We start from the raw sequence: 18,569 nt of genomic DNA, 5'->3' as shown, positions 1-18,569 counted from the left end.
GTTGTAGATAGGCCACTGGTTTTTTCCATTTTATTATCGGTTTGCCCTCGTGCTTGATCGCAGCTGTTCCCCTTTAAGAGCTCCTGTTTCTACCAGGTACCGTATGATCAGTTGCATTTCTTTAGCTTCTCATTATAGTGTTCACATTTAGAATATGAAGCTATGCTATGGCATTTCACATCTGCTAATAGTATTCCAACATCTTTTAATTCACTGTTTGATTTTGGACTTTAACTTCATGACAATAAGCAACTCTCCAAACTGTATTGAATATACATGTATTTGTTACTGTAATCTGAAGTGGAATATGTTGAATATTTGCCTTGTTGTATAGGTAGACTATATTTTCATTGTGAAAATCAATCTGTGGCTTGTGGGAAAAACTCCCAACAAGTAGGTTAAACAGCGTAATGTACGTGGGCGTCTTACCCTTGGAGTGAACGATTCAACATTAAGAAATTCATGATTTCAAATTTGGAACCCTTTTAGGCACGTCATCTGTTCCACATATGGAGCGGAGCGCTCTAATTGTTGCCTTTACTACCTTGAAGATAGTCAAGGTTAAACTGCGAAGTAAACACCTTATGAACGAAAATGTATCTTGCCTCTTACTGTGTGATATTGTATGATTTCATCATTTGTGTGGTGGGGGGGGGTTGGTGTCAGAGTGTGAGAATCAATCCAAGTTTCCAACAGCAGTCTTTCCATTCACTCCTCTCTGTGTTTTAATAAGCCCAGAGAATTAGTTACAGTTCCACATAATACACTTTTTGTAAAGCACTCAGCTGTGGTTGATTTCAGTTTAATCTCAAATCATGCTGGAGTTTAACTTTTTTAGGTTTCAATATTGTGTTCAGAAAGTCATCCCAACCTCCATAATTACATTTTCCACACTACAGTGTTAATTCAAAGTGTTTATCAACCCAGCACATCAATAGGAAACTTACATTTCATTCTCTTATATGTTGCAGGTGGAGTAGTGAAAAGGGGTCGGCACTGTGGCTGTCCAAGTAAAGTTCTGTGATACACTTTGACTCTAATTGTTTGCAGTCAGTGCATTACAGAACTTTATTTTGGGAGTTAATGCTCAGGCCTGAGGGAAATAAATCGACCATCTGGAGAGCGGGAGCATTATACCACAACATGCCACTTGCAGACTTCAATAGGGAAACTCCTTGTCACTAAAAGTGTTCTAAGAATAAACTTTCTTTTGACAATGACATGCCTCGTGAGTTTTTACCTACTTGTGAATGTATTAATTTGCTTATAATTAAAAGACTCACTTTGGTCTGTTGGTATCAGAGTGAAATGTCTGAAATTATGATTGAAAAATGGAGTAGCAGAAAGACCTAGTAGATGGTTGCATCACTTTCTATAGGGTGACCCAGCGAGCCATATGGAAACTCCAGACTCCAGTCATCCCCCATGTCCACTTTGTCATGTGACTCATGGAGGTGAGAAAGTTAAACAAGAGCAGTTTAAACATTCAAACCTATTTTTCAGTGACCTGGATCCTAATGTACGGGTCTTACCACATATTAATGAACCTAATCAAAACCCATAAACATTGATATCAAAGATTTTTTTTTAAGGATTATTTTCTGTTGTGTATTGACATTGTATCCTGTGAATGGAAGTTATGCCTAATTATCTGTTGTATCATTCATTGCTGGAGTGTTGCAAATATAAATCTAATCAACTATTTCAGAGATGTATATGACAGCCAATAGGAAGTTAGGATGAAACGTTGCTATTCTGCAGTGTAGGCTGTCCAAGCAGTATGGATCAATGGTTCTTTCAAAGCAAACTTTTCACACACAAAAATAAAAGGCAGATAATTACATATAAAAACTAAAAGTGCAATAACATCACTGGTTCTATAAAGGGCACAACTTGTTAGTCTAATTTAGAGATTCTCTGGAACTTTTGTATACTTGTTAGCGCTCACCAGCCAAATGTGATCCCCGAAAATTGCGTACTGAGTCACATGATATGTGCTCCACGTCATTGCTCTGCTGCGTGTGCGCGTCTTGCTAGCGGTCACTCAAATGGCGAGGGGCTGAAGCTCATTGGCTAGAACTCGAATTGCTAAGGGGCATTGGGGAAAAGGCACAGCATAGCTTCCAGAAAAAAAAGTCGCTTTCAAACTAGGGATTTCATGGATAATTGAGGTAAAACAGTACATATGCTCATAGATTTACACATGTATGAACTACACATTGATACGTCCGGTTCAAAGCGGGAAGATTTAAAAAAAATACTACGGGCTGCGGTCCAAACACTTAAAACAGACCCTATCCCCTCAACCATAAAATTAAGTGGACACTTCTGAAGACGTGTCATGACGTCTGACGAGTATTCACTTGCAGGGTAAGGGAGGAAGGAATCATTTTTAAATTGACCACTCTTTCATCCCGCGATGATTGGGTTTGCAGCCACCGGTAGCTACAGTCAATTATGGTTGCAGGTCTACTTATATTAAATATATAAATTATTAATATACACCTACTGTATGATAGCTAGCAAATTAATTAGCTAACTACCGTTGGCCTGCCTAGCTGGAACTTCTGAAGGAAAGGCTGAGGGGCTTACTGTTGCACATTTCCCTTGCTTGGCTAATCATTTGGGCCACCCGCCAAGATGGTAACAGGGATTGCCCCAAGGGCATAAGGCGAGGGTAAATGGACGAGGGTGTGTCTTTTAAATGTTTGGACCATAGCCCTAGTAGTCACCAAAGTTCCAGACCATATTTTTAAAGATACATGCACACATTTAAGCAATATGACATATTTTTCCTGCTATTAAATTAGATTACTTTCTTATAATAAAATCAACATTTTTCTCTGTGTTTTGAAAAAGTTTTGAATTTCAGTTCAAATATTTAGAGAGCTTCTGTGCTAAGCTTAAGTAAGTAATCATTAGGCTACCTGTGCACGGATCAAATCTGTCTGAGAAAAAGGCAGTCACTGGCACAGCGAAAGAAGAGTTGCGTTGATGCATGTTGAGAATGCCATTCTTATAAACTCTGGAATTTCTTTCACTTGCCACTTCTCCTGAAAGGATGACCTCCGAACTATGGGCATCAAGTTTCCATGAACTAAAGACCTACTCTCAAACTCGTATGAATGTAACTGACAGTCCAAATCAACATACTTGTAAGCTTGTCCTATGCTACAAAACTTGTTATGGATAAGGGAAAACTCATTCATTTATATTCTTCCAAGAATCAATATAATTTTTGGAATGACAATTGAACAGCAGTAAATCACACATTGTGCTTTGTAAAAATATTTGTCTAATATAAGCTTTTCCAGTGACTGTAACTCTCATCAACTAGATTCAGATACGGGACTATTTTTTTTTCTTTTTTCTTGAGCCTGGGGACCGGAACATAATTACAAATAATTTGACTGCGAATTCACTGCAAGAATCCCAAACAGATATAATATTTGACTAAAACATAATCATTTAAAACCTTGCTTACATTTGTATATGATCACCTGTCTCTCTATTATGCGTGGAATACTTGGGAACAGATTTCTCAAATTAAAATCACTTGGAGCTGATCTCCAGATGTTTTTACAGTATTTTATGTACAACAATAAAATATACAAATATATATATATATATATATATATACATAATTAATTTTTTTGCTGAGAAAATGTGTTGGGCCAAATAAAACCACCCGCGCAAATTCGGCCCGCGGGCCGCCGGTTGGGGAAACGTGCTCTATGGACTACCAGCAATTCAATTAAAGTAACAGCAAAGATAGGCGATAATGTAACCAATTTTGCAACATTGTAATATGTATTGAAAACACAAATGAAATGCAAAGCATGATGGGATTTGATTACAATTTAGCTCATATCCTATTATCGTTGTGACAGCTGCCTTTCCGTGCACAAACACGGAAGCAGTATGGCGTCAAACAACAATAGCTCCGAGAGGCAACGAATTGCACAGCAAAGATTAAGCAGAATTGCAGCGCATTTACATAAACATGAGTACGGTAACTCGGGAATTATCGCAAAAGAATGCAAAATTGATGCGACTGGTTCAACGGAAGAGAATAAAGGGACGGTGCCGAGAAAGAGGTAGGAATTGGCGATGGTAATAGGGTAGAAGTGGCTGAATATGAGGGCTATCCTGGCATGCTATCTTGTCAATTAAAAACACATCATTGGTGTCTTACAAACTGAGATCTCCCTTGACATATTATTTAGACATCTCTGCTTTAATTTAGCTAAGAAAATGAGCCAGCAGAATGTGCGGTAGTGGTCCTTAAACAAAGTGTTCATTCATTGAAGTGGGTGCAGCGGGACTGTATTCTATATTCTATGCTAATCTTTTTCATTGTAGTTAGCTAGGCTACTTATTTAAAATGTGTTTCAGTAATGTTTTGATCTCTCACCCTGTTGAAATTAAAGTTCAGGTCAATCCTACACTAGGATTGTACCAAATTTGTCATAGCTTGCCTGCGTTATATGACCCACACTAGCCGACTAAACTCCTAGATTTACGATGGAGTTGAGCGGCGACTAGTGTGGGCGGACTGGAGCTCCTACACCACATAAAATGCTTTTCTTTTTTGTATAAAACAAAACTACTGATTTCAGGACCCAAAGAATAGACTGGAATTACACACAAGTGTTCTGTTTAATTGCGGGCTATTCTTTTAGGTGCTGGAATTAGTAGGTTATGATACAATTCGTTTTTATCTGACCTCGGAGCTCCAGTCTGACACCACTAGTCGTCGCTCAACTCCATCGTAAATCTAGGAGTTGAGTTTAATCGGCAAGACCCACACGAGCCGCTCGTGACAGTGGGCAGCTGAAGTTTATGTAAAACCACAAGATCAGCTTGCCAACATGTGTGACTATTTCAAGGTAGCCTATTCCATTATGCATGTATATTGTTAGCTATAGCTTGATTAAAACTACGGGTGACGTTTTGAATGCTGACAATATTCTGAACAACGACTAGGGAAATGTCAACTCTGTTTGAGTGACATGAACAGAACAAGATAGCTAGCTACTATACATTATTGAATAGAAGGGATCATTATAATGGTCATATTTTTTTATATTCTTCATTATATTATCATATCACATTTTTATCTGGAGGTTAATGTTTTTCCAGATTCAGAAATGGGATAAAGTTGAGCAGCTAACTTAAACTTGGATCTGATTTGGCCAAGACCTGTGGTGGTCTGACAATCAGTTCGTAATGAGACGAGTTGAATGTTAAAGCTTTCACAATCGTGCTGTAGTGACACAACCCTGATTTTATTTTTAAGTGCCTTGCTCAAGGGCAATTGTCACCTTATCAGCTCGGGTATTCGAACCAGCGACCTTTCATGTACAGGCCTAACGCTCCAACCGCTAGACTACCTACCACCCTGTGACAGCTAGTGTCAGATATGCCTTAGACCACACTTCCATATTTGCATTTCGTAGAGTATTGCATGAACCACTCACCCATGTAACACTGAACAATCCATTATCCTGCATTCAACTGTGACGTGGCCTGTGTGAGGAAGTGTTACCATCGTTCTACCACAGGAATGTTAATGATTTATTTATGTATTATGTTTGGCTCTTCAATGTGCAGTTGGGAAATGTTTTGTGGAGCGATGGGTAACGATGCTTCGTGGGTGACTGTTGTTGATGTGTGCAGAGGGTCCCTGGTTCGAGCCCGGGTATGGGCGAGGGTCTTCATTGTGCAGTTGGGAAATGTTTTGTGGAGCGATGGGTAACGATGCTTCGTGGGTGACTGTTGTTGATGTGTGCAGAGGGTCCCTGGTTTGAGCCCGGGTATGGGCGAAGGTCTTCATTGTGCAGTTGGGAAATGTTTGATATTAATATAGAATGTTTTTGTTTTTTTGAGAAGCAGAAGTGCTGAGGCTTATTTTAGATGAACCCTATAGGTGAGCTCCTGAGTGGAGCAGTGGTCTAAGGCACTGCAATCTCAGTGCTAGAGGCGTCACTACAGACCCTGGTTCGATTTCTAGGCTGTATCACAACCGGCCTTGATTGGGAGTCCCATAGGGCGGTGCGCTATTGGCCCAGCGTTGTTAGTGTTTGGCCCGGGGTAGGCCGTCATTGTAAATTTAACTGACTTGCCTAGTTAAATAAAGGTTAAATAAATAACCTGTTGGTCAGTTAGGCTATGGGCAATTCCATGTTAACAGAGTGATGCTGAGACTCAGATTTTTCACTTTAAAATGTGTCAAACAAAAAACAATTATTTGTAAAGTTAAACAAACCATACAACTGTATGCACAAGGATTACATTAAAATTAAAATCTTAAGTTATAGACTGAAAGCAAGTCTAAGAAAGCAAGTCCCTGTGTGGCTCAGTTGGTAGAGCATGGCACTTGCAAAGCCAGGGTTGTGGCTTTGATTCCCACGAGGGACCAAGGACAAACAAATATGAAAATGTATGCACTCACTACTGTAAGTCCCTCTGGATAAGTGCATCAGCTAAATGACTGAAATGTAAAGACATTTTTGATCATTGTATGTGCACTAATTCCCATTCTATCTTTTTAGTTTTTGTCTTTCGGTTTTGTACAACAGTTGAAAATACAATGTTTTTGGGTTATTAAAAATATGTTTCACAGTGGTTTAGCAGGTACAGTGATTCTCTACACTATATATTGCTTGTTTTGTCACAAACTGAAATTAGGCGAACTATTCCAATTTTAGCAACCAGGAAATGGCTGAGTGATTTCTGCATATTGCAGCTTTTTATTATTATTATTTTTTTTAAAGTGAAAAATCTGAGTCTCAGCATCACTCTGTTACTGTGGAATTGCCCCAATGCTACCTTTCTGGCGCGATGAGTTTGGTTTAACCTGGAAGCCAGATTTCTGCTGGTTTGTTGGTCTCTCTCTATTGCCAAATGTATGGTCATTTTGTGCTGACGAGTGACCAAAAATGTTTTAATTATGACAATAAATTATAAAGCAGTCTATGCCTAATTCTCCAGTGTGAGCCCACCCACCCCCATTTCCAAATGTAAAAAGAATGTTGAGTACAACTTGTATTGTTATCTGTATGCATAAATGTTACCTTCATGAATTTACCCTCATTGCCCACATTTTCTAGAATTGCGCTTATCACTGGAGAGTAGGAATGTTCCCTGCTACAAAGCTGGGCTAACTGGTCCTGGTCTTGCTGGAATGTCAGTCTGGATTTGACCTACTTCAGAAACAACCTATACATTTGCACCCATCGTTTCAAATGGCATTTTAAGGCCAGTCCTCTTAACAGACAAACCTTCTTAATTTTGTATATATATATTTTTTAGTTACAATTCAGAGTTTGTAAAATCAACAGTCTAACTTCTTGACCATGGACTCATTCTGTTGTAATAACTTGATTGCAGCCACAAAACAAGGCTACCTTTTGAACAAGGCGCTGATCTAGCAGCTAATTACTAGCCTAATGGTCTGGTCATCGTCGTGCAGTGTAATATTTGTTACCGCAGCTTCAAGAGATTCCCCCAGCTCTTTGAGGCCAGACGGCCGTTGCTTCCATTTAATTATACAATAAATTCATTCATCTCCGGGCAGTTGTATTCTTCTGCTTGTTGAGGTTGTGACAGGACATCACAGAGTTGTGTCATGGTCCGTTGAGATGACAGGCTGTGATAGACTGGCATTGAGAGTATGTCGCTCTCGCTCTCTCTCTCATTTCCCAGGCTCCTCATAAATTACACTGGCTGCCTGTTTGGCATGCATTCCTCATGGGTTTTTCTCAACCATGTGTACCAACTTAAGGTATGGATCCCTCCTAGGGGTAGTGGCCTGTTTCCTCTGGCCGGCTGCCGTAGTGGCCTGTTCCCTCTGGCCGGCTGCCGTAGTGGCCTGTTTCCTCTGGCCGGCTGCCGTAGTGGCCTGTTTCCTCTGGCCGGCTGCCGTAGTGGCCTGTTTCCTCTGGCCGGCTGCCGTAGTGGCCTGTTTCCTCTGGCCGGCTGCCGTAGTGGCCTGTTTCCTCTGGCAAGGAATATCTGAAAAGCATTCCCTTGGGATGAGCGTAGTGATTTAACACCGACGAAGAAACACATTTACTAAACTGTCAGTTTTATTATTTTTTATTATTCAGTAGATATATGGAGATACTAAAATTCTGCCTGATACTTTCAGTTCAGTGTTCAAACTTGTTTCTTGAATCCTCTAACCTGATTTAGTATAATACTAAGCCGACAAATGGTATTTATTTGGAACACTTTTAGGAGGATATACCCAACCTTCGTTGGCCACACCTTTTCTCCTAATGATCATCATCTGTGGGTATTCATCATGCTGCTCCCCCTTGGAATGAGATCTAAGCCACTCTCTGTCTAATGACTGCTGTTCATGCTGTTTGAAGGTAACAGGTTTTCTTCCCCATTTGTTACTGTGCCTACAGGCTTTTGTAGTTGGCTGTGTGTAGTCCACAGGGGAAAGACCACCTCTGAGACCAGGCCTAGGTGTGACTGGAGCTTCCCATACTACCAATACATTAAGGAAGAGCCAAGATGTGGAAAGCCCATTTTGAATAACGGAGAGCCATGATGTGGAAAGCCCATTTTTGAATAACGGAGAGCCACGACGTGGAATGCCCATTTTGAATAACGGGAGAGCCACGACGTGGAAAGCCCATTTTGAATAACGGGAGAGCCACGACGTGGAAAGCCAATTTTGAATAACGGGAGAGCCACGACGTGGAAAGCCCATTTTTGAATAACGGAGAGCCACGACGTGGAAAGCCCATTTTGAAAAACGGGAGAGCCACGACGTGGAAAGCCCATTTTTGAATAACGGATGGCAAAACAAGGGAACTACAACACATTCCCCATTTGCAAATAGACCACTAATCCAAATACTAGACTACTGTGCAACAGGATGTCAAGTATGAGGGTGCAAGTCCATGATCTTTTAAAAGTGCTTCCTTGTATTGTCTTGGTCCCTTGACATTTGACCTGTGTCGTCTCTGACAGCGTTATTACAGTATTAGCTTCTACAACTAACAATAACTAAATTGACCAACTGTTTCTTGTTCTCTCCCAGGCAGGAGATTATGAAGTGGAATGGCTGGGGGTACAGTGACTCCAAATTCCTCTTTAACAAGAAGGGTCAAGCAGAATTTACAGGCAAAAGGTACAAAATACTGTCTCAACATTTTCAACTGTTTTACTCTCACGGAAGAAAATCTTGATTGTCTCAGACGATCTGTAGGCTAAATAATCTATTCACATGAGTTGATAGAATTCTCAATCTTTGTTGTTCACTCCTTTGCACAGGCTACCACCTAAAACTGGTTCCCGACATTTCTTGATTTTTAATGTATTTAAATAGTTGATTATTGGCGTACTCGTTTGACATTTTACTGCATTGTTAGGAGTCGGTAACATAAGCGTTTCACTGCACCCGCTATAAATCCTGCTGAACTGTGTGTGCCAACTGTGGGTTTCCACAAACTCGGTCCTGGTGCCCCCTCGTGGATGCATTTTTGTGTGTTTTTGCCCTAGCATAACACAGCTGACTTAAATAACCAACTCATCATCAAGCTTTGATGATTTGAATCAGCTGTGTAGTGCTAGGGCAATAAACAAAAGGGCCAGGATCGAGTTTTGGGAAAACCCTGGTGTACATGATCAATAGACTTTGATTTGAAAACCTCCCACTCCTCTCCAGCCTCATTCAGAGTGGGGTACTAGTGCCACCTAGTGGCTGGTATCGGTACTCTGCTTATCTTGTTTTGATTTAAGTCTCCAGACATCAGGTCAATGAGTGGGATTATCAACTGTTTGAAACTGCCCTTTTATTACCTTTCATGGAATGTTTCTTCTTACCATTGACTAGGGGTTGGTGCTTTTGTTTTGTTTCTGCTAACAGTTGTCATGGGAACAATTGTTGGAAATATGTTGAGTGCTGATGTAGGAAGTGATTAGTTTGAATCTCTGTGGTTTTTTTTTTAAAGAAGCCTAACCTATTGTCTCTCCACTCTCTCTGATAACGAGGGTATGACTTGAATCCACACTGGCTGCAGTATGGATCTGTTTTCTTTGGCACAACATCTTCTGTTCTGAACTTTTTTATCTTTGGTCTGTATGATAGAGGCAGAGATGGTGGCGTATGGGTTTCGCAACAGAAAGCCTGTGTGATTTTTACAGGATGCTGAGTAGCAAATGGTTCCTCTGTTAGTCTTTACTAGAAGTTGTATCAACGACATTTCCTGTTCTGTGCTTTCTCATGCGTGGTTTGAGAGATGGAAGAAATGAAAGTGAATGAGAATTCTCCTCTTTTCATTAAGGAGTGTGTTTTTAATGGTCTGCTGGACAAAGACAGACTACAGTTCCCAGGTGTGTTGGCCTCTACTGTGCCAGCGGTTCAATTATACAGCGTCTGGCCTGGGCTGGCGCCACAGGGACAGCGTAGTCACTAGGCTCACCTAATAACCTCTAAGCTCAAACAACCACACACTGACTCCATACCCATAACAGACCGTATGTATTTCAGCAGTTCCCAGCGTAACACCTAGGTCAGAGGGGATGTGTTTATGATTTGGGTAAAGCTTTCTTTTAAGCCTGTGTGTTTTTGGTTCATTGCAGGTATAGGCTAAGTGGGATGACCCTGCCCAGTTTGCAGGACTGGTTTGAAAATACCTTTGGTGCCAGTGTGAAGCATAAAAGCCCTGCGACAGTAAGTGTCGTCGGTTTTCAACCCCCATGTCTCCTGTTGGTGTGAATTCCAATGACGGCAGCCAGCGACCAGTTAATGGCTCCTCCTCCTCCCATGTCTTTGTCCCAGCCAGTCCTGAATGCCAGCGTTGTGCCGCCGCCCAGACTGAACGAGGCATTCGTAGAGAACCTGAAGGCCACAGGCATCCCATTCTCCAATGAGGCGGAGGACAGGGTGTTCCGTGCCCACGGTGAGGCATGCTGGGAATGCTCCGGTCCTGCAGGGGACTGGGTCTCATACAGACAGTGTGTGATGCCATCTTTATTCTTACACATGCGGTACATAGGCACACAGCAGTATTATGAACATCGCACTAATTATACTGATCATACAATCATAATTGCTTTTGTTATATATTTTTTTAAATTACTTTGTGTTAACAGGTCATTGCTTACATGAAATCTTTGCTCTCAGAGAAGGGAAGAAATTTGAGCGTGTTCCAGACATGGTGGTGTGGCCAAGTGAGTTTTACATCAACTCATGTTTCCACCTCCCTCCCTTCCACAATGCATTGCTTCTCTTCATCCAGGCTCAGGTTTTTATTTTAAGGGTTAATCTCTGCCGAGGCATAGGGATATTGATATGTATGAGAGGTGGCTTAATAAGAAGTGTCAGGTGGATTGGACATCCAGTACACCAGGCCCAGCACACTATAGTCATGAATCATGGCAGATTGGTTCGCTGCAGTTATGGCTGGCACCTTTTTATCATGCAAATTTGTGTTGACTGATGGCTGGAATTTGATTTAGCAGACTCTGTGCCGACTCACTCTTGTTATCGATGTAACACTAACATATAGCTGTGTGTTTAGAAAATGACACGGGATAAAATGTCCATCCAAGATATTGTTCTGTATCCTTTGCCTCTGCAGACTGCCACAACGATGTGGTGAAAATTGTGGAGCTGGCGTGCAAGCACAATGTTTGTCTGATACCGTACGGCGGTGAGTCTTTCACTGTTGCAAACCCAATATTATAATGTTTTTATTTATGTTTTTACAAACTTTACAATATATTTCTGATTAGAATGGTATGCCCTGTTTTTTTCCTTGTGGCTTGACCAGGGAAAGTGCTGGTTATAGCCTGCTGCTAGGACCCAGAGCTTTCCCCTGGTGATGTGGTCAGGGAGAGGTCCTAACCCTAACCCCTCTAGTCTCCTGTCACCCATCCAGGAGGTACCAGTGTGACCAGTGCTCTAGAGTGCCCCCCGGAGGAGACCCGCTGCATCGTCTCTCTGGATACTTCCCAGATGGTGGGGAATGAACCGACTTGGAGACAGTACACATTAGATCCATTCTGAGAGTCACACGTCGTAGATCTGTAAACAATGCTTTTATACCATGCAAGGATCTGCTCCACAAAGCACTTTGTCTCAACACAACATTACTGTTTCTATAGTACCAAATATACACTGTGTACCCTTTTTTTTCCCCCTCAGAACAGACTCAATTTGTCAGGGCATGGACTCTACAATGTGTCAAGTGTTCCACAGGGATGCTGGCCCATTTTTGACTCCAATGATTCCCATAGTTGTGTCAAGTTGGCTGGATGTCCTTTGGGTGGTGGATCATTCTTGAAACACACAGGGAAACTGTTGAGCGTGGAAAAACCCAGCAACGTTGCAGTTCTTGACACAAACCTGCTGCGCCTGGCATTTACTACCATACTCTGTTCAAAGACACTTCCATGTTTGGTCTTGTCCATTCACCCTCTGAATGGAACACATACTCAGTGGATGTCTCTATTGTCTGAAGGCTTATAAATCCTCCTTAACCTGTCTCCTCCCCTTCATCTACACTGATTGAAGTGGATTGAACAAGTAACGTCATTAAGGGATCATAGCTTTCAACCTGGTCAGTCTGTCATGGTAAGAGCAGGTGTTCATAAGGTTTTTGTATTTAGAGTAAAACCTTGTATCTGTATGTTAATGATGCATCTTAGTTTTACAGACCGTATAATGTCCTGCACAAGATCAGCTGGCTGTATACTCTATGTATGGACAATAGAAAGCCAAGTGTTACAGGCCATTTCTTTTGCGACGTTAGAGCTTTTTTTTGTTGCTGTGAATGTCTGACGCTCTCACAACAGGATAGATAGGGGTGGGTCAGCACGGAGGACGCTCTCACAACAGGATAGATAGGGGTGGGTCAGCACGGAGGACGCTCTCACAACAGGATAGATAGGGGTGGGTCAGCACGGAGGACGCTCTCACAACAGGATAGATAGGGGTGGGTCAGCACGGAGGACGCTCTCACAACAGGATAGATAGGGGTCGGTCAGCACGGAGGACGCTCTCACAACAGGATAGATAGGGGTGGGTCAGCACGGAGGACGCTCTCACAACAGGATAGATAGGGGTGGGTCAGCACGGAGGACGCTCTCACAACAGGATAGATAGGGGTGGGTCAGCACGGAGGACGCTCTCACAACAGGATAGATAGGGGTGGGTCAGCACGGAGGACGCTCTCACAACAGGATAGATAGGGGTGGGTCAGCACGGAGGACGCTCTCACAACAGGATAGATAGGGGTGGGTCAGCACGGAGGACGCTCTCACAACAGGATAGATAGGGGTCGGTCAGCACGGAGGACGCTCTCACAACAGGATAGATAGGGGTGGGTCAGCACGGAGGACGCTCTCACAACAGGATAGACTGGGGTCGGTCAGCACGGAGGACGCTCTCACAACAGGATAGATAGGGGTGGGTCAGCACGGAGGACGCTCTCACAACAGGATAGATAGGGGTGGGTCAGCACGGAGGACGCTCTCACAACAGGATAGATAGGGGTCGGTCAGCACGGAGGACGCTCTCACAACAGGATAGATAGGGGTGGGTCAGCACGGAGGACGCTCTCACAACAGGATAGATAGGGGTGGGTCAGCACGGAGGACGCTCTCACAACAGGATAGATAGGGGTCGGTCAGCACGGAGGACGCTCTCACAACAGGATAGATAGGGGTGGGTCAGCACGGAGGACGCTCTCACAACAGGATAGATAGGGGTCGGTCAGCACGGAGGACGCTCTCACGACAGGATAGATAGGGGTGGGTCAGCACGGAGGACGCTCTCACGACAGGATAGATAGGGGTGGGTCAGCACGGAGGACGCTCTCACAACAGGATAGATAGGGGTCGGTCAGCACGGAGGACGCTCTCACAACAGGAAAGACTGGGGTCGGTCAGCACGGAGGATGCTCTCACGACAGGAATGACTGGGGTCGGTCAGCACGGAGGACCCTCTCACGACAGGATAGATGGGGGTCGGTCAGCACGGAGGACGCTCTCACGACAGGAAAGATGGGGGTCGGTCAGCACGGAGGACGCTCCTATATCCACGTCAAAGCTTATTCAGACGTCCAGCTGTCTCACTCTCTTATCTTACTTTCGGAGAATCATAAATTTGCTAAACTTTTTCAGAGAAAAATACTGTGAGGGAAGGAAACCCAATCGGAAACAGCATTTAGTATCAGTACTGTATCATAGAACTGTTGGACAGCTGTCTACCCAGGTGATATATTGGCGGTCTGGACATTGCTAGTCCAGCAGTCACTGAGGAGGTGACGTAAATACCAGTGCGCTGGGTCAAGGGTCACAGGGCATAGCGGGTCTGAGGGAGTCACATGAAAGACTGTGTATGACCGCAGGAGACACTTTATTACCTCTGGAGAATGAATGATGGCTCAAGCTGTTCCGGGGGTGACTGGAGAGGTTAACCTTTTGGAATCTGACTAACACTGTGTCCTCCCCACGGCCCAGTCTTCTAGTAACGACAGCCACATGTTCGTATCTCACAAGTGCTACTGAAATACCCCCCCCCCCCCTCCCCCAAACACGAGCTTGGTTGTTATTACCTTTCTCGTTGATAGATATTGTGGTCACCATAGCATCAGGCTTTTTCCCACAGTCGTTTTAAAAGGCTGCATACTGTCCTTTTTTGGGGGGTTCTAGAATTAAGACTGGAATGTATTTGATGTAATTCATTTGGTGAAGGCAGTTTTAGAGAACAGCCTTGGATATGCTGTCAACACTACTACTCCAATCATTAAAATCCTCTCCCTCTAACCTGTATGGGATGTATCCGACACAGCATGCTTTTCATCCGGGCTAAAACTCAAGGCATTGTGTTTGTCCTAGTGGTCTAAACCAGGGATCATCAACTAGATTCAGCCGCGGGAGCCGGAACATAATTACAAATCATTTGTAGACTGCAGATTGACTGCAAGACGCCCAAACAGATATAATATTTGACTAAAACATAATCATTTAAATAAAACCTTGCTTACATTTGTATATGATCACCTGTCTCTCTATTATGCGTGGAATACTTGGGAACAGATTTATCAAATTAAAATCTGATCACTTGGTGTTTTTTATAGTATTTTATGTACAACAATAAAAAATCCATAAAACCACCAGTTGGGGAACCGTGGTCTAAATGATGTAAGCAGTGAAATGTTTTGAGCTCATTAGTTTTGTCTTTGTTTTTATCTGCAGAACCGCATATTGTGGCTCGACGAGAAGAATTTAGTCGCCCACGTTGAAGCTGGCATCATCGGTCAGGATCTGGAGAGATTAGTAAGTGCCTTGCCCTCATACATACTAAGCCATTTCATGCTGAATGATCTCCCATGCAAGGGCTCATTGTTGCTAAGATGGGTAAGTATTTTTTTTATTTGACCTTTTTATTTAACCAGGCATTTTCAATGACGGTTTAACTGCCTTGTTCAGGGGCAGAGCGACAGATTTGTACCTTGTCAGCTCGGGGATTTGAATTTGTCCAACGCTCTAACCACTAGGCTACCCTGCCGCCCCAAGTATAAGCTGTCTTCTACAGGATCTTTCACCTGTAGCCTGCCATGCCTCTCCACCCTGGCTTAATGGTTTCCAGGGAGTGCAGAGATCCTATGCTAGGCAGGTCTGAATAGGAGAAGAGGTAACTACGTTAGAGCTTGAGGCTCAGGCGATGAGCAGATGGCACCATCAAGCTAATTTTGAAAAAATTGAGAAGGAGGCTGTGTTTGACGTGAAGGAATGCGTGCTCTGTGACTCAAACTGGCTCCACCTTTGCATATAGAGGGGCCATTTTGACGGAGCAGATGGCTCTGCATTAAAAGCTGCCTGTCGGGGAGAGCAGTGCCATGAATGCACGGCCTGACTCCTCACGTCACCTGGTAGACGGGAGCCATTAGAGTAGGCCATGCCTGCATGCTGCTGGGGCCCGGCACCGAGACCAGGGGCCCGGGACAGAGACTAGGGGCCCGGGACAGAGACTAGGGGCCCGGGACAGAGACCAGGGGCCCGGGACAGAGACCAGGGGCCCGGGACAGAGACCAGGGGCCCGGGACAGAGACCAGGGGCCCGGCACCGAGACCAGGGGCCCGGCACCGAGATCAGGGGCCCCGGCACCGAGATCAGGGGCCCCGAGACCAGGGGCCCCGGCACCGAGACCAGGGGCCCCGGCACCGAGACCAGGGGCCCCGGCACCGAGACCAGGGGCCCCGGCACCGAGACCAGGGGCCCCGGCACCGAGACCAGGGGCCCCGGCACCGAGACCAGGGGCCCCGGGACCGAGACCAGGGGCCCGGCGCTGAGGCCACATCTGAAACGACATCTTTTTACTCCTCCCTTTCATTTTTTTCTTCTCCTCCACTTATATTTTGTGGTTCATTTTAGGCTGTTGTAAAAAAAATATATATGGTGTCATAAAGCCCATCATTTGAACATAAAAGCCCATCATTTGAACATAAAAGCCCCTTAACAAGCCCATCATTTGAACATACTGTAAAAGCCCCTTAACAAGCCCATCATTTGAACATAAAAGCCCCTTAACAAGCCCATCATTTGAACATAAAAGCCCCTTAACAAGCCCATCATTTGAACATAAAAGCCCCTTAACAAGCCCAGCATTTGAACACACTGTAAAAGCCCCTTAACAAGCCCATCATTTGAACACACTGTAAAAGCCCCTTAACAAGCCCATCATTTGGAACATACTGTAAAAGCCCCTTAACAAGCCCATCATTTGAACATAAAAGCCCCTTAACAAGCCCATCATTTGAACATAAAAGCCCCTTAACAAGCCCAGCATTTGAACACACTGTAAAAGCCCCTTAACAAGCCCATCATTTGAACATACTGTAAAAGCCCCTTAACAAGCCCATCATTTGGAACATACTGTAAAAGCCCCTTAACAAGCCCATCATTTGAACATAAAAGCCCCTTAACAAGCCCATCATTTGAACATAAAAGCCCCTTAACAAGCCCAGCATTTGAACACACTGTAAAAGCCCCTTAACAAGCCCATCATTTGAACATACTGTAAAAGCCCCTTAACAAGCCCATCATTTGGAACATACTGTAAAAGCCCCTTAACAAGCCCATCATTTGAACATAAAAGCCCCTTAACAAGCCCATCTTTTGAATATAAAAGCCCCTTAACAAGCCCAGCATTTGAACACACTGTAAAAGCCCCTTAACAAGCCCATCATTTGAACATACTGTAAAAGCCCCTTAACAAGCCCATCATTTGGAACATACTGTAAAAGCCCCTTAACAAGCCCATCATTTGAACATAAAAGCCCCATAACAAGCCCATCATTTGAACATAAAAGCCCCTTAACAAGCCCATCATTTGAACACACTGTAAAAGCCCCTTAACAAGCCCATCATTTGGAACATACTGTAAAAGCCCCTTAACAAGCCCATCATTTGAACATACTGTAAAAGCCCCTTAACAAGCCCGTCATTTGAACATAAAAGCCCCTTAACAAGCCCATCATTGGAACATACTGTAAAAGCCCCTTAACAAGCCCATCATTTGGAACATACTGTAAAAGCCCCTTAACAAGCCCATCATTTCAACATAAAAGCCCCATAACAAGCCCATCATTTGAACATAAAAGCCCCTTAACAAGCCCATCATTTGAACATACTGTAAAAGCCCCTTAACAAGCCCATCATTTCAACATAAAAGCCCCATAACAAGCCCATCATTTGAACATAAAAGCCCCATAACAAGCCCATCATTTGAACATAAAAGCCCCTTAACAAGCCCATCATTTGAACATACTGTAAAAGCCCCATAACAAGCCCATCATTTGAACATAAAAGCCCCTTAACAAGCCCATCATTTGAACATAAAAGCCCCTTAACAAGCCCATCATTTGAACATAAAAGCCCCATAACAAGCCCATCATTTGAACATAAAAGCCCCTTAACAAGCCCATCATTTGGAACATACTGTAAAAGCCCCATGACAAGCCCATCATTTGAACATAAAAGCCCCTTAACAAGCCCATCATTTGAACATAAAAGCCCCTTAACAAGCCCATCATTTGAACATAAAAGCCCCTTAACAAGCCCATCATTTCAACATAAAAGCCCCATAACAAGCCCATCATTTGAACATAAAAGCCCCTTAACAAGCCCATCATTTCAACATAAAAGCCCCATAACAAGCCCATCATTTGAACATAAAAGCCCCTTAACAAGCCCATCATTTCAACATAAAAGCCCCATAACAAGCCCATCATTGAATCCAGTGGTGGAAGAGGAATTTGATTGTGATTTGGTTTCATATTTAAAATTGTTGTGGTTTTAGTGGTTTTACACTAGGAGTTGGGTGCACATTTTGTTTTTTGCCTTAGCACAACATGGCTGACTCAAATAATCACAGCTTGATGATGATGAGTTGGTTATTTGAATCAGCTGTGTAGTGCTAGGGCAGAAACCCAAAACGTGCACCCGTGGGGGTGTCAGGACTTAGTTTGGGGGAAAACCCTGATTTTACACGACGTAGGTCTAAACTCTGCTCCTATGAATACTGATGAGTGTTTCTT

General features: G+C 43.4%; 1 protein-coding gene across 1 annotated transcript in view; it reads left to right on the top strand.

The window, feature by feature from the left end:
* The first annotated feature begins 3,900 nt into the window (after positions 1-3,900).
* Positions 3,901-18,569, top strand: part of LOC139380966 (alkyldihydroxyacetonephosphate synthase, peroxisomal-like) — a 37,646-nt gene continuing 22,977 nt past the window's right edge. The window contains exons 1-8 of the mRNA XM_071124168.1: positions 3,901-4,097; positions 9,059-9,148; positions 10,603-10,693; positions 10,802-10,922; positions 11,116-11,193; positions 11,604-11,675; positions 11,904-11,983; positions 15,226-15,306. Of these exons, the coding sequence (XP_070980269.1) occupies positions 3,922-4,097; positions 9,059-9,148; positions 10,603-10,693; positions 10,802-10,922; positions 11,116-11,193; positions 11,604-11,675; positions 11,904-11,983; positions 15,226-15,306 (789 nt within the window). The 5' untranslated portion in view covers positions 3,901-3,921. The remainder of the gene's footprint in view (positions 4,098-9,058; positions 9,149-10,602; positions 10,694-10,801; positions 10,923-11,115; positions 11,194-11,603; positions 11,676-11,903; positions 11,984-15,225; positions 15,307-18,569) is intronic.

The sequence above is a fragment of the Oncorhynchus clarkii genome, chromosome 22, assembly GCF_045791955.1.
Source record: "Oncorhynchus clarkii lewisi isolate Uvic-CL-2024 chromosome 22, UVic_Ocla_1.0, whole genome shotgun sequence".
NCBI classification, from domain to species: Eukaryota; Metazoa; Chordata; class Actinopteri; order Salmoniformes; family Salmonidae; genus Oncorhynchus; species Oncorhynchus clarkii.
Note: the sequence above shows the minus strand (reverse complement) of the source record. Positions and strands in the feature narration are given on the sequence as shown.